Genomic DNA, 27,332 nt, shown 5'->3' on the forward strand with positions numbered 1-27,332 from the left:
CAGCTGCAGCCCATTTCAAGACACTCTTCACACAATACCATTTCCGCACACACTGTTCAGCCATACACGTTTCCTGTGCACAGATATATAAAATAATTTGCTCCACTGTCATTCGTATACCGTTTTTAAGCACAATGCGGACACACACACCCAATCCCCCACCTTTCCGACAGATTCTCTGCTCTGCATAGATTATCAGGAGGCATCGAACTGTCACAAAATATAAAAACATTTAGAGAACTAAAAAGCGGCAAATTAGAAAACTTGTAAATGAACTGCAGGATAACATCACGCAGGTTAAGATTCACTTTCACCAAAAACGACTCCGCGGAGTTTCAGTTCATAACAAAATAATCACCTTCGGTAACCAAAATCAGCTTAACACATTTTGCTACAGCTTGAGAATTTATTTTGTAACTCCCAAAAAGTTGGACAACTTTGTGCTAAACAAACTAATTAGGAAGCGCCACGTAATTAACAGAACACCGTCGTAGTCCACGCTTCACACCTGACCTCGGTGCGGCAGCACCACGTGGCTCTCTACAAAGCGAGACGTACGCGGAAGGATATTACGTACAGCTCGACGATCCTTTCACGTGCACCCCTCTCCCAGCACGTGCTGCGCGCGCGGAGGGCCTGGGCGAGGTGAACGTCGACGGTGAGAGGCACGTGGAAGCAGTGAGGAGAAATTACCGAGCAGCAAAAATCGACAGCGGCGGAGCCATGGAGCGTACTGGGACGGAGGACTACAGAGAAGGGTGAGGCCTTATTTTATATTAAGTGTCGACTAATTCCGCTATGAACCCGCGAAGGGCATGTTCCGCAACGAAAAGCGCTAATTGGCCGGCAGTCGTAGTGCTGAGAAGAGAGCGCCACGTGCCTAGGGAAACTATGAATGAACTGTGCTTGTTCTTGGGGTCAAACCGCTGAGGAGGAGGACGTGGGAAACATAAAAGCTGCTTAGGATGACACAAAATATTAATTTTTGCACACGTGAAAACATAGCTGCAATGAGAAACACACCGCCTTCGTCCAAATATTTGACGTGATTTTTTTTTTAGGATAATGGACAACTGACGAAGTTTAACAAAGAAATTGCAAATTCAAAGAGTGTGAAGCTATTGTTCAGTTTATGGTATTTGTATCAGGTCTCGTCTTTACATGGTCCTGATATAAAGTTTCGAGTTCCTGTATTATTTTTGAATTCTCAGTCACCGAGTTTGACTTGCGGTAGTTTTTTATGTATTGCCTAAAACACAGGCTTTTTTCTTTACTCCTTTAGTGACAGTTCCTTGTGCCCTCAGCGTCAGCTCTTTGGTAAACCTTGCCCGATATATACATTTATATCATATGTATATGAATCGACCATTAATTCGGCCAGTAGGCTTCGAGACGCACTCAGGAGCAGTTTCCTCTCAGTTGCCCTTCATGCACCTGTTGTTTTGCTTCCACATTTGAACCTTTGATTTGCCCTCCTACGTTTTTACATAATCGGTGCTTCCAATCGTCCCAGAATTTGTCAAGTGATTTTCTTTCCAGTATCGGGGCGTTACTTTGCCTATCAGTATGGTTTCATTCATTTTTATTTTAGTGTCAGAGTTTTCTCGACGTGTTTACTTAGTTTCAGTGTGAGTTAATTCATTTGCCTCTGGCGTCAGTCCTTTAGCTCGTTGCAGTATCGGTTCTTTGATGTGCTGCATTATCAGGGAAATATACGTCTGTGACCCCCTCCACAGCTCTCCCCATCACCCTTTCACCCCTGTCCTTCCGCCCAGACCTCCCTTTGCTTCACCCGCAGGTTCTCTTAAAACTCGGTTTGCAGTGCATGTCCAGACTCTGCCCACCGGGAGTGCAGACCAGCGGGGTGCTGGGAAGAGGTGGAAGGTTCGAGAACTCTGGTGCCTGCGCATAGGGCGTGGCCCGGCTGTGCAGAGGGGGTGCATGTGAAGTGTATGTGCACGGCCGGGGTGAGATGCATAGGCGGATAGAGAGGTGGGCGAGCCAACAGATTATCAAAAGTGATACTTTATAAACAAGAATTTAAAACCATTCTGCTCCCTCCCCCACTCTGGCGAAAGTGATGTTAATGAAGAGGAGAGCCAGTTGTCACGTGAACCCTGCGTGGCCCGCATTCTTGTAGATAGAGCAACATTATAGTCTAGTAAATCAAACACTATGTTTTTCTACAACTGATATTCAGAACACGGGTATTTGAAGGTACTTTCGTTTGCTATATTGAAGGAAAAGGAGGATCGGTAGAAGTAACATCTTTGCCTAATATCTCCCAATATGGTTAAGCAGGGAAGCCGCAATTAATTCAGGTTTTCTTGTTCACTTGGCAAAAATCAGCTACAAAATATGTGTCTGTGTGTTTCTCCTTTTTACCTGAAAGGTTAATGCTTTGTTTTTGATTCGTGCATAAGGGTAGAACAGCGACGGTGGCAGGCAGAAGCAACATGACAACTCGGCTCGTCACGGGCTCGAGGTTGCAACAACAGAACCTAAGGTGAGCCAGAGCCTGGCCCGAGCCGCCAGAGTTCGCCCACATCTGTAGGCGGGGTGGACCAATTTGGTGCTCGGAGGGTTCTTGAAGGGGCTTTGTGCTTGACTTGATGATGTGCGCATTGTGCTTGAGCATTTGCAACGAATGGGTGTGTCAGGCAGGGCTCTGGTTGGATAGTGTTTTGGAATTAGGTGTAAAGTGCCGAGGTAGCCTACGTAGGTTGTATCTGCAGCTGGCGTGACAGCATGTGTGAGGGTGTGTAGTGCATGGCTGAGTGCTCGAGAGTGGTTGCAGTCAGATCCTGCCCTCGGATGTACAGAGCATTGTTGAGGGCGAGAAGTGCTGTGTTCGAGCGACTGCAGAGCTCGGCTTATGCAGTGTTGAGGTGATTCGTTGTACAGGGCTGGGAGGGGGTTTCAAATGTTAATGAGGTCAGGACTAATTTTTTAATGCAGTCACAAGTCCATTGTGTTAGTGAAGTTTAATGTACCACCTTCATCAACTCTTTGACTGGACCTGGCATGAGATGTTTTATTGACTACAATGTTGGCTACTTGTGCAGGCATGTTTAGTTCTGTTCCGTACACCTGTGGGATGTGTAGTTTAGCTGACCACGACACAATGGTCATTTCCGACCAGCACAAAGTATGTTCAGACGGTGCATTAACTGGTTCCCTGCAGAAGCCATATATATATATATAGCGGTACTTGCTTCCAACCTATTGCTTCGTGGGCCCTTTTGCCCAAAGCATTGTTTAAAGCAGCCTTGGTTCCATAGATTATGCCAGGCCTGGCAACCAACCACTGCTTTTTTCAATGTGTCCTAGAAGACTTATCAGTTCACTTCATACCTTTATTCCCAAGGGGGGGTAAAAACACAGTTATTAATCCACAGGAGTCTTTAGCACCCTGCCCAGCAGGTATGGGTTCATTGACAGATCTGGGGGGCTGTCTGCTGAGGTGGCAGCATTTCCAGCTGTGCACTGAGCTCTTTTCCAGCTGTGCACTGAGTTCTCCCTTTGATCCACTTGTGGTTCACACACAAGTCTCAGCAGGACTCACTTGGCCCTTCTGACACCCTGCTTTGAGGTATCACATGAGACCGCCCCAGGGCCTATTTAGCCGTAGATTTCCTAGTAGCAGATTCTGCAGACCACCTTGTACTAGACCTCACGCGCTGGTTTTATTTTTATCTTCATTTCTTGGCTTCCATCCATATGATAATTTTACTAGTATCAGCAATACCATTGATAATGGCATCTGTTACTATGTTTGAAGTAGTCAGAGAGTTTTAGTTTTGTAGACTTTAGATTTTCCCCATGTCAATTGTAACTAAGCAAACGAAAGTTTTTATCACCAAATTCAAGAGTTGTTTCAAATGAGATTCCAATCCCTCTGTGTTCTAAATGGTTACAATATAGTTAGAGAATCCGGTGGCCTCAAACCCATTGTTCTGCATGGTCTTTGTGCTCTGTCCAGTTCTCATTTCTCCAAACACACTTCTGAGGTCATTCTGGCCGCACCCTGTTTCCATTTCTCCAAGCCCCAAAGGCACTGCACATGGCCTCGGCCATGGATGGCAAAGAGTAAGCACAGCTGAGCCTGAGGCGCCCCTCTATTGCCTGTCTGGTAAATGAAGATGCGTGGTAGGTAGCCAGTAGTATAGGTGAAACAGGACAAAGTTTATTCTTCGAGTAGAAGCCTCAGGTTACAGGGAAATTGCGTAGTAAGGAAGTCCCCCCGGGCGCAGCATCCTTGCTGCTCAGCTCACGCACTCCAGCTGACATTCACTCATTCAGGCACCCATCAGCATTTTAATTACATCACCGTCACTCTTGCTGAGCAGCAGGGGACAACACACTAAGGTGAGAATGCATGGCATGGAGGAAGATACCACACAGCCCTCTAATCTAAACCAATTGCGCTTTACCTCTGGCCATGGCCAGTGGTATCAGCACTGATCATAGCTTAAGGGCAGGAACTACACCCAGATCGTGGACCTCTGTAGTCTCTGCAAAGATAGAGGCAGAAAACAGCTGCAAGAGAGAATACCCTTGGTAGAGTGAAAGGTTTTTGGGGCTTAACTTGGACCCGTCTGTTGGAGTTGAGCCTTTTGGAGATTATCAAGGAATTGAATGGACTGTCGCACTACCAGAACTGCAAACGCGGATGGTTTGGCTGGTGAAACTTGGAGTCTGCAAAAATGTGCTACACCAAGTATAAGTTAGGTTTTTCAGGTTGACTGTGACTATGGATGAAATCTTAATAACAAGGCGCAGCAAACAAGACTATCCGTTGAACTTTCCCTCCCAGTCCTAAAATCACCTGTATTGACTTAATTACAGAATTACAACCATGAATGCTGCCCCAAAAATGGTAACAGTTGATCTGTTAATTGTAGTGTCTCATTTTGTATTACGTTACTGTGGTTTCATGGACTTGATAAAAAAAAACACAAAAAAGCAGCTAAAGAGCCTTAGTAAAAGTAGTATATTTCCCTGGAGGGTAGCAACCTCTCTTCCGATGTAATGACCAGATTATCACTTGTCAGCTAGGTTTTGAGTGCTTGAGATGTATCTAACCATAAACCCATACCTTAAATAGAAACAAAATGCCCTTCTAGCCTGTGGACTGGGCATACATTCAGCCTGTGGAAGAACTTTCAGTTTTTTGTGTTCCATGCATGCATGCAATAATTTGCAATTGTTCGCCGTAGGCCAATTGTCCCCATTCAGTGAAGGGGTCTCTTATCGCTTGGATGAGGTTTCTAAAGAATGAGTAGTTTTGTTCAGGCTTAGTGAACATACGTGAGCGAAGGCAATGGTTCACCTGCAGCCTTGTTTGTATTATGATAATACACAGGGCCCTCTCCCATGCATCTGTCTCAGTCATGGAAGGACTAATGCTGGTGGACTGTGGGAAAACAAATACTTTTATGAACTCATCAGAATTAGTAAATTCTGGTTAGCTTCAGCAAGCTAAAGAAAACTCATCCCTTTTTGTTGCAAGTTCACAATGGAAGAAACATGAGAAGAATGTTGCCTGATTTGAGTAAGCCTTACATTTCCTTCAAGGACAATTGCCCTGGCCATTTACATGTGAACTGTCTATGCCGGGTCTTTGGAAAGAGTGCAGAAAAGAAATGACACAGAATTCAAATACCCAATAGTGAGTAATCAAATCTTCCATTTGTCGCCAGGTGTGATTCTAGAAAAGGAAATTCTGATGTTGTCAAAATCTGAGTAGTTTGGACAGCTCCTAGGATATCCACGAAAAAAGAGAAGTGGCTATGAAATTTTTGCAAGAAGGAAGTGTTTGCTGGGGACTTGGAATGAGGTATCGGATCATTCTGAATGACTTTTCAAGCAGTGATTGCAAGTAGATGTTAGCTAGTCAGGACCAAGGTATCAATAAATGACCCCTTATCCCGACAACTTTCATAGTATTTCTAGGTACTTAAATTCCATCATCAGACATCATGGTGTACCCTTGAATAGAAATGTGGAGCAAGTTAATGTTTCCAGCTGATTGTGCTATCACTAAACCATTATACAAAATGCAGGTACAAGGCCCTCTTGGGGTGCACGTTCTGAAACATTTCTTCATAGCCATCTCCCCAAGCCGATCATCAAATAACTGCATGCTCAGTGGCAAAAAAGTGTTGGACAATTGCAATGACGAAGAACTGACAAATCCAGTATGTCAAGCAGTGCATATGTTGGTGGCTGAGCGAAACAACTGTTCGGAAGATGCTAATTTCATCACCAGTAACGTCTTATGTTTTGGATGATGCACACCTTTCTTAAAGGTTTGTGCAACTCTCTTCAAGATAGTGGACACAGAGTAAATTTACTCTGCATATCAATGGATTAGAGGTTGCGGTGTTAAGGTTGGCATTACTGGGTTTTCTTCCTTAAATCAAAGATGCAGACCACCGGAAACTCCCATGCCACACAATATGACTTTGGCACAGACAAAAGCAATGGAAGAGATACAAAATGATGCCTTGTGTGGCAGAAAGTCAGATGTCTATGGCATTGGGCTGTCAAATACACAGCCACAGGCCTACACAACACTGTGGCATTCTTCACAAATAGGTGCTGGATTTCCAGCAGTCTTGAGGAAGAATATTCAGTACACTGGTGGAATGGGATATTTGTGCGTTTACACCCATTCTGATTTAGATACAAATTTATTTTGCATCGTCATACTGGTTGCACTAGTTTGGACCTGCCAGCATTGATTTACAATCCTGTAAAACATGTCTGGATTCTCCTATAGTATTCAACCAAGACTGTCAAATTCACCCCTTTCTTGTTGAACACAGGAACTATTCAGCGTTGCATCTGACAGTCATGCTGCTGAGGACTCCATGGTTTGACTTGTCCATAGCTGCACAAAATAAGGCTGCTCTGTAATCCGGAGGAGAACCTGGACAAACTGTAGCAAAAACAAGTGGTTCATACCTAGCCAATTCTCGGAATGAGTCATATATATATATATATTTGTTTATTCTCAAGGTCTGCATCGTTATATCAACCTATGGTCAAACATAACCGTTCATCTACGCATTCTGCTGAGTTACTCACAGAGAACCACAGACCAATGTATAGTGGTGCAGATATTTTTCGTGAACAAAAAAAAATGTATTTTGCTTGAAGTTGAATAGCTACACTGGGCTCCTGCTGAGAATAAGTAAAATATGAAGCACCTAAATCAATAAACCCAGCTGGTGAGGGAATTATATAGAGTGGTAAACCAGATTGGCATTTGACACAAAACCAGAATATGGTTATACTTGAGTTTATATAATGTTTTGACCCTAACTGTACCTATTCATGGGTCTTTAACCCCTTCGACGCTCATGACGAGCTGGGCTCGTCATGGCGTAGCCTCCTCGCACGCTCATGACGAGCCCAGCTCGTCACGTAACATGCGATTTTTAAAAACCCAGCGTACGGGCGGAATTCCGCCCGCACGCATGCGGTTAAGCAGGACTACCATCAACATAAATGACTGCATTTGTAGTGGATATAGAGCCAGATGTTCAAAGATAAGGAATCACGGTTTCCAAACAGCGATTTTATACGAATCACTCCTTGGAAATCGCTATCCCTTATGTATGACATTTTTTGCTTCATACTTGCAATGCCTAGTGTGTTGCAAAGAGACCTCATGAATATTAATGAGGTGGATCGCAATTTTCGATACATTAGGAATGCCTGCCATCACAGGGATGGTGGACTGCTGAGGTCAGCAGACCACCATGTCTGTGGTTGCACTTGACTAGGTTTTTTTTGTTGGTGTTGAATTACAACCCCTTTTCCTTAACCCGTTCACTGCGGCGCAAATTCCGCCGCGGTGCAGGCAAAATATTGAGTGGGCAGGGTTCGGACTGCCCCCTGCCGTCCTCCGCACACGCCTACTGTGACGTCGGACGACCGGGAACAGTCTGACACATGAAAAGGGTTAAAGGAAAACAGGATGTGCTTCGGGCAAAAAGAAAATGAAGCAAAACTTTTCCAATTTTAAGCTTAGGCAGCGGTCCCTAGGACCACTGTCTGTTCTTAAAAAAATATTCCTGCAACATTCAAAAAGGGGCAGGGGTACCCTTTCCATGTGCAAATATGCATTACCACTAGTTTTGAGTTGGTGGTAAAATATGCAAGCGCATTTCGGTCAACATTGATACATAACACTTGAAATAGTTATTTGAAAGGGACGCCCTAAACACGCCCCTTCCAAAGAGTGATTTCTACACCCATACTGCGATTGTAGAGGATCGCAGTTCGGATGTTTGTACATCAGGAAAAGCATTTTTGGCATCGCAAACTGCCTAATTTTGCAAATGGGGCCGTTTGCGATGGAAAAAATGATTTGTACATATGACCAATAATACAGAGGGGCGGTCAGTTTGGGACAAAATTGTTATGTATATATCCTACGTGTCTATTCATAAATCAGACTATCTGAATGGTTGAAAATTATAATTGGTAGAAGGGCAGTCTGTTTCCTCTTGAATGAATTAGGAGAATCTATAAATAATAGTAAATAAAGGAACTTGGTTATATAAAAAAAACTGAAGTCCGTATAGTAGGCTATTCATTGAGAATTAAAACCTATAACAATAGATAAGAAGTACTGATGTAAAAAATAAAGAGGAATCTGTATCAGTAAGGTGAACAGAGCTAAAACTGAGCTTATGATTCTCAGGAACAACCCAACTCCTAAGCAGTTCCTGCACTAACCGGTATGTCTCTGTCCCCCTCCTGCCTCCAAAACGGTAATAAAAAATCTGGGGGTTTGGTCGGACAAGTCTTTCTCCATGGAAACCCAAGCTACCAAACTTTCAGCCAGCTGCTTTGGAATCTTATGCATGTTGCGCAAGATTTTCCACTTCTCCCTCAGTCCTCGAGGAGGCTGGTAGTCCATGGATTGAGTCTTTCTCGCCTGGACTGCAGTAACTTGCTCTACCTGGGGCTTCCAACGCAGGCATACAAAAATTACAAGTCTTGCTGAGTGTACACTGTTAGTCTGGTGGTAGACAAGGTCTGGTGGATCTTTACTGGCTTCCAGTTGCCCAAAGAGTCGAGTTCAAAGCTCTCTGCATCACACATAGAGCCCTATATGTGCGTGACCCCCCCATCTTATGCCAGCTTGTCACTCCCTACATCCCTAAAATACCACTTAGATCTACCAATTCCCATCTGGCCACCGTCCCCACAAACAGGAGAGCCAAAAGTGGCCTCAGTACTGCCAAACTTTGGAGCTCCCTCTCTGTGCCCGTCATATCCATGAACTATGAGCCGTGCATTCGAAAACAACTTAAGACCTGGCATTTTATTATCTGATCTTCCTGTTGCCACCTCTAAATTAATGGAGTAGCTCTTTATCAGCTAGGCCTGGGATTCCTACAGGTCGCCATGTGCTTTATTAATCCCATAGCCTAGCATGTGCATGTTCAAATTAATTGCAAAAAACAAAGGGGCCAACAAATTGCGGAGTCTTACCCAAGGTCCACAATATGTAACAATGAGACAGAGACATCATCTATCTGAAAAATACGAATAATAAAATATTAGGTGAAAGCACCCTAAGGTGAGAACAAATGCAGCACCAAATATAAGTGACCGCATACTTTTGGCATGAGTTTGTATATATTGTTTTTTTATTTGTTGCAATTCAGAATGGAAAACTTGAATAAAAAGATAATTAAAAAATGAGTTTTATGCTTCTTTGCTTTCATTAAAATGTAAAAACAGTGTGATCGAAGGGTACATGGGCTTAGCAAGCTTGGCTCAGTATACAGCTGTGGTTGGCTGAGACCACTGAGATGATCTTATGCCTGTGCGGAGACATACAAGGTGAGACAAGCCAAAAAGTGAGGTCCGTCCTTTGGACAGCGATAATGGGGCTTCAGTCCCCGTATTGGGCCGACCATTAGTGCCTTACCCTCCTAGAAGCCCCTGGATATGTACTGGTGAGGAGAGGCAGTGATCCAGTGGCATGGAGACCTTAGAGGCTCTGCATTAACTTTTTCGAGCATTTTGGTGGCACGTATTGTGAAAAGGAAAAAGAAGCACAAAAAGGACAGCAGCTGAGTGTCAGAGGACTGAGGAAGATGGAGCGCCAGGGCATGTTCAGGAGACCTCTAAAGTATAGGATTTGACCTCCTTTAAACACTACATCTTTAGAGTCCATGGTGAAATTATATGCAAAGATTTAGGTGTAGAGAATTCAGGGAGATGCAAGACCATGAGAGTGCTGGGCCTTCTAGTGGAAATTAAAGATGATGCCTTACAAGAATGCATGGTGAATCTCCTGGAAGCCAAGATGATATTGACTTCTTGGTGCTACTGAAGGTGGATTTGCTAAAAACATTGGGTGTCAGTGTGATTCCTGAGCTAGAGGGACCTGATCTTAAGAAAAGTGATACAGGAGAAAGCAGTGATGGGGTGCACCCAGACTCATTTATATTTTCCTTAATTTCCGTGGGTGCGGACTTCACGGCTACTTGCGCCCTTTGCTGCTAGGCCTACCCCCACCCCCGTTCTAAGACTTTTTTGGTCTATTTGGGGTAGTTGAGACTTAGGCTCCTGTAACTTTTTGTCCAGATTGTAGGAAGATTGCTCTGTATATACTATACTAAAGTGAGGTATAGTGTGCACAGAGTCCAGTGCAACCCCAAAGGTAGGCAGAGGTAGAAGTAGATAGCACCGTACTCTCTATTTGTGGTAGTGTGGCCGAGCAGTAAGGCTTTATCAGAGGGCAGTGTTAAGCATGTGTTGTACACACTCAATAAGAAAATATCACACACTCAAAGACTGAACTTCATACCAATTGATTTTGTATAAAAATATTCTTTTAGTTATTGTGTTTCCTAAAACCAAGCAAACCTGGCACAGGTAAGTGTTAAATACTTTGCAGTAATAACACAGTTTTGAATTGCAGTTATATATATACTTTGGTTTGGTTATAGTTTAAATTACTGGTAATGCAATACTGTGGAATACTGTACATATACTTTGTATTGAATTTTCATTAGCAGGTCATGTGAATTACTTTTCTGATTACTTTTTTTACACGGTGTAGTATACCTGGATACTACACTGAGATATTTCCTGTAAACAGGTAAGTAATAACATTTTTGGTTATTCGGTTACAGTTTTAAAGATTTTCCAACTCAACACTTATAAACTTTTCACAGAAAAACAGTCAATAATATCCTATGAAGGAAAATGGTGTTATCGGTTCAAAGGTAAGCATACGTTGTGGGAGTTGGCATTCTGGGGGTAGACTCAGGGGTCCTCAGGGGCACTAGGGTGGCCCGGTGCAGAGAGCTGAGGCCCAATGGGGGATAGGGGCCTCCGGTTGGTGGCTGCTTACGAGCAGGCCACAAGGTTGTGAGAGCAAAGCTCCTGGACTTGAGCTCAGGGCAAATGGGGGTTCAAGACAGCACCAAAGGTGTACCCTCAGCAGCACGAGGGCGGCCGGGTGCAGAGTGCTCTTTTGGCATTGAGCGCCTTGTTACTTTCAATGGGGTTTCTCTAGTTTGCAAACACACTGCAGGCTCGGGGATGAAGGACTTCTAGGTGTGACCACCACTTGGAGAGGTAAGTTGGGATGCCGGGGGTTGGCTAGACACTGTTGGTTGGGCCACCCAAGGCCGGGGGGGGGGGGGGGGGGGTAGGGTGCAGGGGTGTCTTTTAGTGTCGGATCGTCTTACCAGCTCCCAGTCGCGGTTGGCGGACCTTCCGGATTTAAGCTGCAGGCGTCGGCTGGAGGCTGGTCAGGGATCTCTGGATCTTGGGTCAGAATTGCCGGGGAGACCTCCTCGTGGACCACTCAAATTCAGGCCGTGGGCGTCAGATGCAGAGTAGTGCAGACTTGAGGATTTCGCCGGAGCTGGAGTCTGTGGATGAAAAAATCCGCTGTTCACGGGAGACAAAGTCTTTACTTTGGAAGGAAGGGCAGGTCCTCAAGGTTCTTGAGGTTGCTGGCTGCTGGACACACTGGTGTTTCGCTTCTGCAGGTTCGAGGTGGGGACAGGCCGATAGGGCTGGGGCCAAGTCAGGTTGCGTCCTCTTCTTCTTCGCTTCGGCACAGCTGTTCAGTCCTTCTTTTCTTCTTGTAGTTTCTAGACTGTGGAGGCAAGGTTCGGGGTGCCCCCTAAATGCTAGATTTAGGGGCGTTTCAGGTAATTAAAGAATGGGACCAATGGGTCCCTTCCTTGGGGTGGGTATTATGCCACCTTCCAGTGTGAGGGGGCATATGCCTCACTCTGGTTGGCTAGGGTACCCATCTGCAAGATGGCGGGGACCAAGAGTTATGCTTCACCTTGTCTCCCCCACCTGAGGGGTGGGGTTTGCAAAAGGGGGCACACCTCTCTTCCTCACTTGGGTTTCCTGCTGATTCTCCTCCCCAAAGTAAGGGTGAGAACCGGTGGGGGCCAGTTACTGAAAGCAGCAACAGGCCTGGGGAAGCTCACAAAGGCAGCAGGCTTTTGAAGCTTCCTCTTCGTGGACCCTGCCCATCCTCGGGAAGGAGGCTTAGCACCTCTTCCCATGATGTGCATTGTTTCAGGCACCCGAGACCTGCAGGCTCTCAACCAAGGGGTCCAGAAACATGTCTGTTGGTGGCAGCTGAAAGCAGCCACTCAGCCTCGACACTAGTGGTAGGTCGTTTTTCAGGGGGTATCTCTAAGATGCCCTCTGTGTGCATTTTTCATTAAATCCAACACTGGCATCAGTGTGGGTTTAATGTGCTGGGAAGTTTGATACCAAACTCCTCAGTTTTCAGTGAAGCCATTATGGTACTGTGGAGTTCTTAATGACAAACTCCCAGCACCATATACTCTTGATGGAAGCCCTGCACTTGGACACTGTCGGGGTACAGGGCTCATGCACCTGTACCCTCACCAGTGGCATAGTGCACCCAGCTAGAGGGGTGACTGATCTGTGCCAGAGCAGTGGGTTGTAGGCATTGCACACAGGGATGTGTGCCATGATGACTCTTCACTTTGTTCTTCACCAAAACACGCAGCCTGCAAAGGCAGTGTGTGTGTGTAAAGGTACAGGGCCTCTAAGGGTTGCACAATAAGTGGTGCAGCCCTTATAGGCCTTCCCTGGTCACAGTGCCCTGGGTACCATTTACCAGGGGCTGACCTGTGGCCAGTGAGTGCCAATTGGGTTGGGTCTTCAATGTAGTTTTTAGGGAAAGAACATAGGTCCTGGGTACCGGTTAAGCAGGAACCCAAGGCACAGTAAGTGAAAGTACATCAGCAGTTCAGTAAAAAGTGGGGGCTACCATGCAGAAAGAGGGAAATTTCTCACACAATCACCCCCCCCCCTTCCCCAACAAAAGAGGATGAGACTAACATTTCCTTAGAAAGTCTTCATTGTCTAAGAGGAAGAACCTGAAAAGTCCATCTGCATTGGCATAGGCAGTCCCAGGTCTGTGTTCCACTACAAAGTCCATTCCCTGTAGGGAGATGGACCACCTCAACAGTTTAGGATCTTTACATTTCATCTGCATTAGCCATTTGAGAGGTCTGTGATCAGTTTGAACTAGGAAAAGAGTACCAAACAAGAATGGTCTCAGCTTCATCAGGGACCAAACCACAGCAAAGGCCTCCCTCTCAATGGCACTCCAACGCTACTCCCTGGGGAGAAGCCTTCTGCTTATAAAGGCAACAGGTTGGTCATGGCCTTCATCATTGGTCTGGGATAGGACCACTCCTATCCCTAGCTCAGATGCATCAGCCTGCACAATGAACTGCTTGGTATAGTCTGGAGCCTTACGAATTGGTGCTGAGCACATTGCCTCTTTCAGGGTGTCAAAAGCCGTTTGACAGCTAACTGTCCAGTTTATCTTTTTGGGCATCTTCTTGGAGGTAAGCTCTGTGAGGGGAGTCACAATGGACCCACATCCCTTCACAAGCCTCCTGTAGTACTCAGTCAAGCCAAGGAATGCCCTGACTTGGGTCTTGGTTGTTGGAGCTGCCCAGTCCAGGATGGCCTGGATCTTGGGCTGTAAGGGTTGCCCTTGGCATCCACCAACAAGGTGGCCCAAGTATACCACAGTTCCCTGCCCTATCTGTCATTTGGATGCCTTTATAGTTAGGCCTGCAGTTTGCAGTGCTTTTAAAACCTTCCCAAGGTGGATCAGGTAATCCTGCCAGGTGGAAGTAAAGAACGTAATATCATCTAGATAAGCTGCACTAAAGGACTACAACCCAGCAAGGACTGGGTTCACCAACCTTTGGAAGGTGGCATGGGCATTCTTTAAACCAAAGGGCATAACACTAAACTGATAACGCCCATCAGGTGTGGATAATGCTATTTTCTCTTTGGCTCCTGGGGCCATGCTAATCTGCCAGTACCCTGCAGTTAAGTCAAAGGTACTTAGAAGTTTGGCTGCGTCCAATTTATCTATCAACTCATCTGCTCTTGGGATAGGGTGAGCATCTGTCTTGGTGACAGATTTGAGCCCTATATAGTCCACACAGAACCTCATTTCTCTCTTTCCACCCTGTGGATGAGGTTTTGGGACTAGAACAACTGGGCTGGCCCAGTGGCTCTCAGAGGGTTCAATAACCCCTAACTCCAGCATCTTGCTGTCACCAGTGTCCACATCATGGGTACGCCAGTTTGTCTGACCAGGGGTCAAGGAAAAGAGCTTAGCATACTGCTGCAATACTTGCTTGCAACCAGTCTGCTGTTGGGCAGTGAGGGTGTCTGGCAGACGCTGTGCCAACGTTGACGACGACATGTTCTATGTCGACGAAGACTACGACGACGACGTCTACCTCGTCGTCGACGCTTCAAGAGGTGAGGCCTATTTCATCTATCTTAAAGATTTCGTCGTCGGCCGTTAAACCTGCCTAGTCGACGCCTGTGCTGAAGCATTCATCGTCGAAGACTCTGTCGACACGCCCTTCGTCGACGGCCTCCTCTTCGTCGACGACAACATCCTCGTCGACGGCCAAGACATCGTCGACGGCCAAGACATCGTCAACAGCCAAGACCTCGTCGACGGCCAAGACCTCGTCGACGGCCAAGACCTCGTCGACAGCCAAGACCTCGTCGACGGCCAGGACCTCGTCGACGGCCAGGACCTCGTCGACGGCTGCGCCCTCGTCGACGGTTACGTTGACGGCAAGATCCTCGTTGACGGTGCCGTCTACGTCAACGGTTCCTCCTGTGTCGACGACTTCATCTTCGTCGACGACTCCGTCGACAGCACGGAAATCTACGTCGACTAAGGAGAAGATATTACCTCCGTCGACGACTCCATTGCCATCTGCTACCATCTCGTCGACGGCGCAACATTCACTCGCTACAGCAACTACTTTCACGGTGGTTACAGCTTCTGTGGTGAAACGGCCTGTTCCATTGAGTCCAATGACTGAAACTCTGCCAACAAAATTGTTTGAGTCTGCAGAAGACGACTCTGATGACGGTTCCTATGTCAATGAAGAATTTCGTTCTGCTAACAGTCCATCTGAACTTAATATAAAGTGCCAGGAAGAAGATGACGAGTATGATGAGGAAGGAGGTGCTCTTTTTCCTGTTCAGGATGCTCGCTTTGAGATACCACATGAACAACGTATGACGCAAATACCGTCTTCTCTGGTGACCAACTTGCGGAACATGTTGGATGATTACAATCGCAGGTTCCCTCCATCTGCGCGTACCTCACCAAGTCCTCATCCTGCACCGCCAACACCTGTACATACGGAAATAACGCAGTCGCCAGCCCATCCGCGAACAGATATGGATGAAGACGCGGATGTCCATCAGGACACTGATCAAAATGACGTCCTTGCGGACTGGGATAATTATAGAGCTCAAATGCCATCTACCCCACCGACATCGCCTTTGCCTTATCCGCCGGTGGACATTGGAAGTTTTCATAACTTAATGGTGCGTGCTGCCAAGCGCTTCCATTTAATGTTAGATTTGCAAAAAACGGATTGCTTCCTCTATGACTTCAAAGATCAGCCTCTTAAACAGACTCATACCATCCCAATCATTGACTTTATTTGGCAGGAATGCCTTAAACTTATGGCACGACCAAACTCCATCCCGGCTGTATTACCGCGCCTGGACAAGAAGTACAAGGCGCCTGCAGACTCTCCAGTATGCCTTGTCTCTCATCCCAAGGCGGACTCCGTTGTTACTCAGGCTGTCCAGAAACATTCGAGGAATCCAGCCACTCCTCTAACCTCCAGACCAAGAGGGACGCCGGTTGGATTCTATCGGCAAGAAGTTTACCACCATGGCTGCCACAACGGTCAGAGCGGCTAACTCCCTGGCCATCCTTAGGAGATATGACCGCCAAATGTGGTCTGAGATTGCGGCTTTGATTAACCAGCTCCCGGATTCTGTCCCCACCGAGGCCCAAACGATAGTCCAGGAAGGAGAAAAGATCTCTGCAGAGATGATAGATTGTGCTGTTGACAGGATTCAGACAACTTGCTGGAGCTGCCGTTTTACGACGCCAGGGCTGGCTCAAATCAACAGCTTTTTGGCCCGAGGTGCAGGCGAGAATTCTGGACTTGCCATATGATGGGGACTCACTTTTTTGCAAGCATGTTGATCACGCTCTTGAGTCTATTAAAAAGGACACTGATACTGCTCGTGCCTTAGGAAGCCTCCAGTACAGAGAGCGGCCCTTTCGAGGAGCACGTGGCAGAGGTAGCTCTTCCAATTTTCGTGGCTTCTCCCAGTATCGCTCCTATAGCGACAACAAAAAAAGGTACAGCTGTCAATCTCAGAATCGACAGTCCGATTCAAGACCTTATCGGAGGAAAACTAATTACAGAGGGGGAAACACCTCCAAAAAACAGTGACTTCCCCGACAAGTGATCTCCGACTCTGAAAATTGGAGGTTGAATCTCCCAAAACTTCTCCAACTGGTCTCGTATCACCTCGGATCGTTGGGTCCTGGATGTCATCTCGAAAAGACATGTTCTGGAGTTTACAAAATTTCCACCCAACCGTCGCCCTTCGGGTCCCCCACCACCTCATTTAAAAGATCTGTTGGCTCAAGTCAAGATCATGTTACAAAAAGGGGCTGTCGAAGTGGTCCCTCGAGCGCAACAGGGAAGGGGCTTTTATTCCCGCTTCTTTTTAATCAAGAAGAAATCGGGAGAATGGCGCCCCATTCTGGACTTACAAGCCCTCAACAAATTCATCAAATCACAAACTTTCCGAATGTTGACCCTCATGGAAAGTTTGCAATACCTCAATCCCGGAGAGTTCCTCTCCACTATCGACCTACAAGATGCATATTTCCATGTGCCAATACATCACAAACACAGGAAATATCTTCGCTTCACAGTCGGATCAAAGCACTTCCAGTTTAAGGTGTTGCCTATCGGCCTTCGATCAGCGCCGAGAGTCTTCACGAAGATCATGGCTCCAGTCGCGGCTTTCCTGCGCCTGCAAGGTGTTCAATTTTATCCTTATCTAGACGATTGTCTAATAAAAGCCCAGACACATCAATAAGCAAGACAGCATACCCAGACCTGTCTGTCACTATTTCACGCCTTAGGCCTTTCCGTGAATCAGGAGAAGTCTCATCTTCGCCCATCACAACAGAGGCGCCTTAATCGATTCTCGTCTGGCACAGGTGTTCGTGTCCCAGGAGCGACAACTTCGCATCCTCAGGATGGTCGCTTTTCTCAAACCAAAAAAGTAAGTTTCTGTCCGGATCCTGAAATCTTTTCTGGGCATGGCCTCCTCTTGCATACATCTGATCCCACACTGCAGACTTCACATAAGAGTCATACAGGAGGAGGTGGACAAACAATGTACACAGATTTCGGGGTCGTTCAACGACAAACTCTACCTGACCCCCCGCATTCAAACAGCTTTGGAATGGTGGGCTCATCTTCCGAACATCGCCGCGGGGCGGCCTTTCCAAGAAACACCTCCTTCACTCACCCTCTCAACGGATGCTTCCTTAGAGGGTTGGAGGGCACACCTAGAAGGCATGTCAGTCAAGGGCAAATGGACGACAGCTCAACGCAGATGGCATATAAATCGTCTAGAACTCTTGGCCATCTTCCTTGCCCTGAAGTCCTTCCGGATACTGATCCAGGGCCAATCACTGCTGGTGCGGACAGACAACACCACCAGCATGCACTACCTCAACAAGCAGGGAGGTACGAGGTCTCTCCTGCTTTCCAAACAGGCGCAAGAAATCTGGACTTGGGCAATCCAACATCAAGTTCACCTGACAGCAGTCCACGTGCCGAGCGTCTCCAACACCCTTGCCCACTGCCTCAGCAGATCTCTGGCAGACAACCACGTATGGGAACTTCACCAACCCATTCTGGACTACATCTTTTGCCAGTGGGGCCAACCACAGCTGGATCTGTTGGCGACTTCAACTAATCGCAAATGCCGACGCTTCGCAAGTTGGCATCCCCACAGAGAGTCGAGCGGGAATGCGTTTTCGATCAACTGGTCGAGCGAATTAGTCTACGCTTTTCCCCCGCTCCCTCTAATCCCGCATCTGCTGCACAGGATGAAGCTTCAACCATGCCATGTCATTCTGATTGCGCCCAGGTGGCCACGTCGCCCGTGGTTCTCGGACCTCCTTCTTTTGTCCATGTGCGACCCAATACCACTTCATCCTCTGCCCCACCTGCTCACCATGCACCAAGGCCGCATTTGCCATCCGGATCCGGTGTATCTCCAACTGCACGCCTGGAACCTGAATACAATGAATTTGCAAGTCTAAATATTGCTCCGGAGTGCAGGGATGTGCTGACTCATGCACGCGCTCCCTCCACCATTAAAACATATCAACTGAAATGGAAACGGTTTTGTGTCTGGTGCCACAAAGAATCTCTTGATCCAATGCACGCTAAGCCGGAGCAAATCCTGCCTTTTTTCTTATCTTTAGCAAAATCAGGACTTTCTCATTCCACTCTTAAAGTCTTTTTGGCAGCGATTTCCCGCTTTCGTCATGATGGCACCACATCTCTGTATTCCTCTCGAATCATTCAACAGTTTTTTAAAGGCCTCTTTCGACTGTATTCGCCAATTCGTCGTCCTCCACCACCATGGCGCTTGAATCTGGTCTTATCTCAACTCCTATTACCTCCTTTTGAGCCAATCCATTCAGCAGATTTTAAATTTCTAACGTGGAAGGTTGCTCTTCTGCTCGCACTGACGTCATCACGGCAAGTAAGTGATATTCAAGCATTCACAATCCAACCTCCATTTCTCCAATTCTCCAAGGACACTGTTACTTTGCGTACAAATCCAAAATTTATTCCCACGGTGCCCTCGGATTTCCATCTGAATGAGCCAGTAGTTCTCAGAACTTTCTTCCCAAATCCTCAGTCTCCGGCTGAGCGTTCTTTACATTCCCTGGACTTAAACCGCTTCCTGAAATTTTACATCCAGCGCACCGCACCTTTTGGTAAATCAGACCAGCTCTTTGTGGCCTATGGCCGACCATGTAAAGGACAGCCAGTCACCAAACAATCCATTACTAGATGGATCTCTTCTGCCATCTCCTTTTGCCATTGCAAAACCGGAAAACCTCTTTCTACTCGCGTACGAGCACATTCGACAAGGGCTGTGGCATTGTCTACCGCCCTCTTTGCTGGAGTGCCTCTACACCAGATCTGCAGAGCGGCAACGTGGTAGAGCAGACACACGTTCACGAGGCACTATTGTCTGGAATCAGCGGACGCCGTGGATGCTGCTGTGGTCCAAGCTCATCTACGAAATCTTTTTAACTAAAGTGAGCCTCTGTTGCTTCCTGCCTCCTGTTATAAAAGGCTTTAAATTATGTTTCACTGTATGCTATTTGAATAATACTATAGTGTTACTTCTCTGGTTTTGCATTGCCTTTTATGATTCATTCATGGAATATTTTACTGCTTTCTACTCTTATTCAAGCATGTGAATCTATGAAAGACACCCCTAATACTGGAGAAGAACATTAGTTACTTACCTGTAAACTGTGGTTCTCCAGTAGAGTTGTTTTTCATAGATTCACAGGCGACCCACCCTTCCTCCCCTCAGAGGCTCTCTTCTCCTCATGCACTCATGGTTACTTTGGTACTACGAAAATCTGAGGGCTTGAGCTTCTGAGGAGAAGGTTCTAGAGAGTGCTGTTGCCTGATTGGCTGGAATGTGGACCATTATAATGACTGTGATATGATACTAAAGTGATTTCTCCCTTTTAGGCTTCTTGGGCCTGTTTTCAGTTCTATGGTACGTTTAACTTTCTGTTATATTTATATATATTTTATATGTATTACATTTTATGTATATGTATAATTATATATAATTTTCAATATGTACATATATATATATATATATATCTTTTTTTTTTATTTTGCCAGTGCTTTTTTGTCAAAGGTGTTTTTATTAGCATTTTTAAGAACTCAGAAAAACATGCGACAATCCCGCACAGCTTCCCACGCAGGGGGCAGATAGGAAATCGGAACACTGTATAGATCAGGGATTCTGGGGGTAATGGAGAGTAAGGCCCGTGGAGACCGGTACATAGAAGAATCCCCGGATCCTGGCATGGGCCCATCGTCGATCAGGCAACCTGCAGGAGTTATGGCCCATAAAAACGTGGAACATTTCTTAGCAAGGGTCCCATAAGACCTGGTCTGTCCGGCCCCCATGGCAACATAAAGGCACTCTTTAAAGTGAAGGATCGCCAGAAACCATAATATAAAGAACAATACCCCCCCTCACACTAAGTCCCCAAAGTATCCCCCCCCCAGTGGTGGTAGCGTTCCTATGGATAGAATCCCATCTGGAGAAAGCATCAATTACAGTTGGAACAAATGGAGAGATCGAACATTGGGTGGGCACACCGCAGATGGCAGCCCGGAGGAAAGAAACCGAACCAGAGGGCCCCAGCGGAATTCAAAGTTTTTAAAATCATCTAGAAAGATGTCCGCCATTCTCTCCACACTCAACAAGCGCCAGAGTCTTGCATGTCAAAGGGAGATCGCCGGGGCCTCTGTCCGCTTCCAAGCTGCAGCCAGGGTTGTCTTGGCTGCTCCTATGCAGAGCCACATTATCTTCTTGTCCGCTTTTGTCTGGAACTCAAGGGTTGGGTCTCTAAGGCCTAGCAGGATGTGATCCAGTGAGTCCGCTATTGGGTAGCCCAGGATCTCTTTGATGTGAGAGAGTATCTCATCCCAGTACGGACGGATAGCAGGGCAGTCCCCCCAAATATGATGGAAATCCCCCAGCATGCCACACCCCCTCCAGCACCTGTCGGTAGAACCAGGGAAGATCCGTCGCAGCCTGGCTGGGAACATGTACCAGTCCATCATTGTTAGAAGGGGCGATCTCAGAGGGCCAGATTGTGCTCACCTGACCACCTCAGGACCCACCTCTCCCACAGATATTGCCGAGTCTTATCGTGAGGCCCCCACCGGGGAGGACTTCGAGTCTAGGATCGTACACACTGAGCTCACACCACACTTACGAACGGACACCACACCGTAGGTATTCAGTAATAAGTTCTTTATCAAACAGTAAAAAGAATCAGCACTCTTATTTACAAGCGATCGAGGGATCATAAAGTCTTTAGGGATTCGGGAAGAGGGAAGCGGGACAGTCTTAGTCTTTAGGTCAGTACGAAGCGTACCCTGCGCACAGCTCTCAATCCTCGAGCCGGGGGATACGAAAATGGTGATCGTACTAGCTGCTTCACTCACGTCGAGTCGGCTCAGGTCGTGATGGTAGCGTCGATGGTCCAGCCGGACCAGAGTACTCCTCGAGCTGCGACGAGGTCAGCAGGGCTCGATCTGGAGATGTTCTAGAGGAGCCGCGACAGCGTCAGCAGGGCTCAGATGGTTTCGAGTTCAAGCTCGAGTCACGACAGCGTCAGCAGGGCTCCGAGGTCTTAGTTCGGTCTTTGAGAGGACGAGCCGCGACAGCGTCAGCAGGGCTCCGATGGTTTAGTTCCGTGTTACGAGAAGGAGCCGCGACAGCGTCAGCAGGGCTCAGCGGTTCAAAAGGTCCAGTTCTCCCAAGGGTCAGCCGCGATCAGATCAGCAGGGCTTTCTTGTCCAGGATACAACTGCCCGCTAGCTGTGGTGCGGGCCTTGATATAGTCCAGTGGCCCTTTGATGTCCGGACCCTAGCAGGCAGAGGCCTCATGCCTTGGGGGCTGGTCGTTGGCGAGGTCCGGCGGTTGGTTCTTTGATCCTTGGAAGATGAGCCCGGAAATTCCCAAACGCCCAGCAGGTCTGGAGGCAGCACTCGGGGAGGCCAGAGGTGCAATCGAAACTGGTCCACAGGGAGAGGCCAGAGGTGTGACAAAAGCCAGTCTCTCAGGGGAGGCCGGAGGTGCCATCGAAACTCCCTGGCTTATCTCACTCGGGGAGCCCTTTACCCCCCCAGCCGGGACGGGCGCGCCTTGGAGTCTGAGTTTCGCTGGGGCCGGGGTCATGCTAGGCCCAGGGAGTCAGGGGGAAGGAAAATGGCTGCCGGGCCTTGTGGGGCAAGTAGGTTCTGGGCGCTCGGAGCCGGGAGCGGGGCGGGATATGCGGTGCTAGTCGTTGATTACGGGGGTCTGGGCGTACAGGGAGCAGGACGACCAGGGCACTCAGGGTGCAGGCTACGCTAACGGGGTGCTGCGCAGGGAACTCTAGGTGTAGGGCTACGCTAACGGGGGGCTGCGGAACGGGGGGAACCACGCCACGAGGCCAGGTCCAACAATCATCGTTTTGAGGTGGGCCTCCCGGAGTTCCACCGAGTGGTTGTGTTTCGCTATATCGGACCACAGATGGGACCATTCAGAGTCAGTAATATCTCGGCCCAGCAGCTCCTCCCATATGGACATATAGCGGGGTCTAGGGGATATGGCAGTAGACAAGAGGAGCCCATAGAGAAAGGAGATGACCCCCCCGCATCGAAGAGGTCTTTGATTGGAAGGATTCGAACGAAGTGGGGGGCCTGGTAGCTAAGTCTCTCACCGATGGGGATAGAGCCCAATGCAGAAGCTGGGCGTGGTGGTATCGTTCTGACCTCTGCACCCCATAGTCCCTCATACAATTATCAAAAGTGAGTATAGCAGAGCCATGAAATAAGTGCATAAGCGCATGGCAGCCCCCCTCCCTCCAGGCATCGAAGGGGCCCTCGAGCAACGCCGGTGTAAAAGCAGGATTAAAGTGTATAGGAGTAAAAGGAGAGGGAAACGTCGTCCATCGGTCATCCCCCGAAATCGAATCCCAGACTCTCAGGGTAGTGCTAGTGGGGGTACTAATGTAGGCGTTCTTGGGCCTATCCCCTTTGGGCTTCCACACTAAGTCCCAGATTGTCCTCCCTGCCACACTCCTGTCCATGTGCAGCCAGTGCTTTTCCGAGGCGGGCTGGGTCCATTCCACTAAGACCCGAAGTTGAGCTGCCTTATAATACAAGTGCATGTCGGGTAAGCCTACACCACCCTCTTTGGTCGGACGCCGTAGTGTAGCAAAGGAGAACCGCGCTCGGCCCCCCTGCCAGATAAAGCGGAGCATCATCGTTTTAACTCGTCGGAAAAAATCTCCCTGAAGGGCGATGGGTAAAGCCTGAAAGAGGTACAGCAGCTTGGGTAGGAGAGTCATCTTGATTGCGTGAATCCGACCCAGCCAAGAGAGAAACATCGGCTTCCAGCGGGTCAGGGACCGTTGAATTTCGGCGAGCAGTGGGGGGAAGTTCGCAGAGTAGAGTTTGCCCACCGTGGGAGTCAATTGTACTCCCAAGTATGTTATAGAAGAGTTGGTCCATGGAAGGGGTGTGAGTGGCTGGAGGTAGGCCACTGCAGCTAAGGGAAGGGTAAGGTTGAGGACAAACGATTTTGCGAAATTGACCTTAAAGCCCGCCCCTCCCTCAAAGCGGTCCAGAGTCGACTGTACTCGGGGGAGAGAGTGAGCCGGGTCCGCAAGCGAGAGCAAGATGTCGTCCGCAAACAAGGTGACCTTGTGCTCCTCTCCAGTGAATGGGATCCCCTTAATAGCCGGATCCTCCCGTATTGCCACGGCCAGTGGTTCAATGCTCAGGGCAAAAAGCAAAGGGGAAAGGGGGCAGCCCTGTCGTGTACCCCGGGAGTGCGAAAAAAGGCAGAGAAATGATCATTGACAGCCACTCTGGACCTGGGGGAGCTGTAGTTGGCCTTAAGCATTGTCAGAAATTTGGTCGAAAAACCGAATGCAGTTAGGGTTTGGAACAGAAACCTCCAGTGCACCCTGTCGAATGCCTTCTCAGCATCTAGGCCTACGAGTACCGCTGGGTTTTTGAATTTGTTGGCCTTCTTGATCAGGTGGATTATCCTTCTGGTGTTGTCGTGCGTCTGTCTACCCTTTATAAACCCAGATTGGTCCGGGTGTACAAGCACCGGCGTCAAATCGAGGAGCCTAGCGGCGAGGATGGATGAATAGAGTTTAGCGTCGAGATTGAGAAGGGCAATTGGTCTGTATGAGGAGCATTGAGAGAGGTCCTTCCCCGGTTTGGGGATGACCGATATGGTGGCCTCCGCCATGGTATTGAAAAGTTGCGTCAAAAATCCAGCCAGCTCGAAGGCGAAGGTCTTGTAAAAGATGGCCGTAAAGCCATCCGCCCCGGGGGCCTTGTGGGGCTTCAAGGCCTTGATGGCAGCAAGGACCTCCTCTCTAGTGAAGGGGGCCGTGAGTGTCTCGTTCCACTCCTTTGATACCTGGGGTAGCGGTAACATGGATAAGTAGTCCCCTTGTGTTTTGTAATTCAAGGTGTCTCCCGTGTGCAGGGTCTCGTAGAAACTGCCAAAGAGATCGGCTTTTATTTCATCAGTGTGCGTTAGGGTCCCATCTACGGATCGTATTCCCCCGATATATTCCTTTTCTCTTTTTTCTCGGAGCTGCCGGGCCAAGTGTTTCCCCACCTTGTTCCCGTGAGAGTAAGATAGTCGCCTCAATCTCAAGAGTGTGTATTCCGCTCTGTTGGTGTAGTGAGCCCTGAGTTTACCCCGCACTGCCGTCAGTTGCCGCATGGTCTGCCTGGAGGGGGTTTGCTTATGAGCCTACTCGAGAGAAGAGAGTTCCTCCTCCAATTTCTCCCAGTCTTGCCGTCGCTGTTTGTTAAGGGTTGCGTTAAGCGCTATACAGCTGCCCCGGATGGAGGCCTTGAAGGCGTCCCACTTGTTAAGGACCGAGGTATCGCTGGTGGGGTTTAGATCAAAGAATTCAGCAATGGCCTTTCGGAGCCTGACGCAGGAGGCCAAGTCCCGTATCAAGGGGGCCGGGAAGTACCACCTGCGGTGGACCGCGGAGGCCATCTCCCATCTGAGGCAAATAGCGAGCAAACTATGGTCAGAGACCGACAAGGGGAAGATCCTGGCCTCCCGCAGATCCCCTCTAAGGGATTAGCTCAAGAAAAAATAATCGAGGCGCGAGTAAGAACGGGTGACGTGGGAGAAAAAGGTATAGTCCCGTGAGCGAGGGTAGAGAGAGCGCCAGCCATCTATCAGCCCCATATCTGTCATAATCCGTTGGGTATCGGCGGAAAACACTCCCGCATCGGATCTTTGGTGGGGAGTACAATTGGTATCTTTATTCCACACTAAGTTGAAGACTCTCATCACTATCAGCGGCCCCTCGATCATATCTACTATCTTCCCCCACAGGTCTTGGAGAAATCTATTTTGTCCCACATTGGGGGCATACACGACCAGAAAGGTGCACACCCTGCCCCTAAGCCTGCCCTTGACCAGGAGCCAACATCCCTCCCTATCCCCTTGCACCTCAAGAGGCTAGAATTGAAGGGTTGAGCGAAACATCAGGGCAACACCTTTGTGTTTGGTGGTGGCTGAGGACTTGTAAATAAGGGGAAATTGCCTATGTTTAAGGCGGGACTCATCCGGTCTTGTGAGATGAGTCTCCTGCAAACCCACTATGTCTAGGTGATGATCGAGTATGTATTTCCAGACTTTCTGGCGTTTATGGGGGGAGTTCAACCCTTTCACATTCCAGGATCCTAATGTGATCGACATCGAAGAAAGAACACCAGGCCGTGCTCAGCAGAGGTGTGCACGTTAGCTTCCCATTCAGGCGCAGACCAGTCTCGCTTCATTTCAGTCACAGCTCCCACCAGGACGCCCGTCTCACACTTGCAAGTGTTCAGCCCACTCAACAGCCACACCGAAATGTACCACACCCCCTCCCATCGTGCACAACCGACGTCCCCCAGCTCTCGCGGTGCGCTTGGAAAGGGCCCTTCGCTACCACCACTGCCCCCCCTCCCCCACCCACCCCACACAACCCCCCTCCCTTCCCCCTCCCCACCCCAACCTCCAACAAAACCTAGGCTTAGCCAGAAATAATAAATGAAACCAACATAAGGACTCCCAAAGGGGGGATCCGAGTGTGACCGTAAGGGTCGAGATGTAGGGGTGTAGTCAATGTCTTCCCATATCCCGTCATGGTGTTCCTCCTCTAAGGAGGGCATGGAGTACCTGTGAGTCCTGGTGGGTTCGAGACCCTCCGGCGCCAGCGGTATCCCCTCTCAGGGGTTCACCTAGCAGGGGGGGTCATCTTGCTTCGTCGCCTCTGTCATTAGTGCCACAGAGGCCACTGCCGCTCCCCTCTCATGAAGGCTAGTAGAAGGGTCTGGTTTCTTCAGACCCTTGTTCCGGCTCACCCTTTGCCAGGCCGGAGAGCGCTGACGTCGTCTTTAAGGAGAACTTGTGTCTGTAGGTGCTGCCGCGGATTCTTCGAGGTTGAGGATCTCCATGGCCGACGCTAGGGACCTCACTTGGACCAGCTTGTTCTCCCATCGGAAAATGATGCGGAAGGGGTGGCCCCAAGAGTAGGCCACACCACGGTCACGCAAGAAGCTGGTGACTGGACGAAACTCCCTTCGCTTTTGCAGAGTCGAAGCTGCTAAGTCTTAGAATAACTGAGGACGATGGTCCCGAAACTGCAGGGGTCCGGCTTCTCGCGCCTTCCTCAGTATGCGTTCTTTTAGTTTGAAGTCATGAACGCAGACCAGTATGTCTGGGGGAGGTGCCTTCGAGCCCCGCGGGAGCCCCACTCGGTGGGTTCTGTCCATGCGTATCTCTGGAGGGTCTTCCTCGCTGAGAACGTGTTTAAAGAGGGCCTCCACATACTCCCTCAAGTCCTTGCCCAAGGCACCGCCCGAATTCTAATGTTGTTGCGGCGTGACCGGTTTTCCAGGTCCTCGGCATGGGCCTGGAGGTCTAGGTTCTGTTCCGTGAGTCGGAGAACGTCTTGCTGCAGGTGATGGACTGCCAATCCCACGTCGTGTTCCTCCAGCGTTGCCACCCGCTATCCCACTTCGTCTATGTCCCTCCTCAC

At 48.5% G+C, this 27,332-nt stretch overlaps 1 protein-coding gene across 1 annotated transcript in view; it reads left to right on the plus strand.

The window, feature by feature from the left end:
• Window positions 1–621: 621 nt before the first annotated feature.
• LOC144770711 (uncharacterized) overlaps window positions 622–27,332 on the plus strand; it is a 109,879-nt gene continuing 83,168 nt past the window's right edge. The window contains exon 1 of the mRNA XM_078655441.1: window positions 622–758. Within this exon, the coding sequence (XP_078511567.1) occupies window positions 724–758 (35 nt within the window). The 5' untranslated portion in view covers window positions 622–723. The remainder of the gene's footprint in view (window positions 759–27,332) is intronic.

Source organism: Lissotriton helveticus, chromosome 7, assembly GCF_964261635.1.
Source record: "Lissotriton helveticus chromosome 7, aLisHel1.1, whole genome shotgun sequence".
Classification (NCBI taxonomy): domain Eukaryota; kingdom Metazoa; phylum Chordata; class Amphibia; order Caudata; family Salamandridae; genus Lissotriton; species Lissotriton helveticus.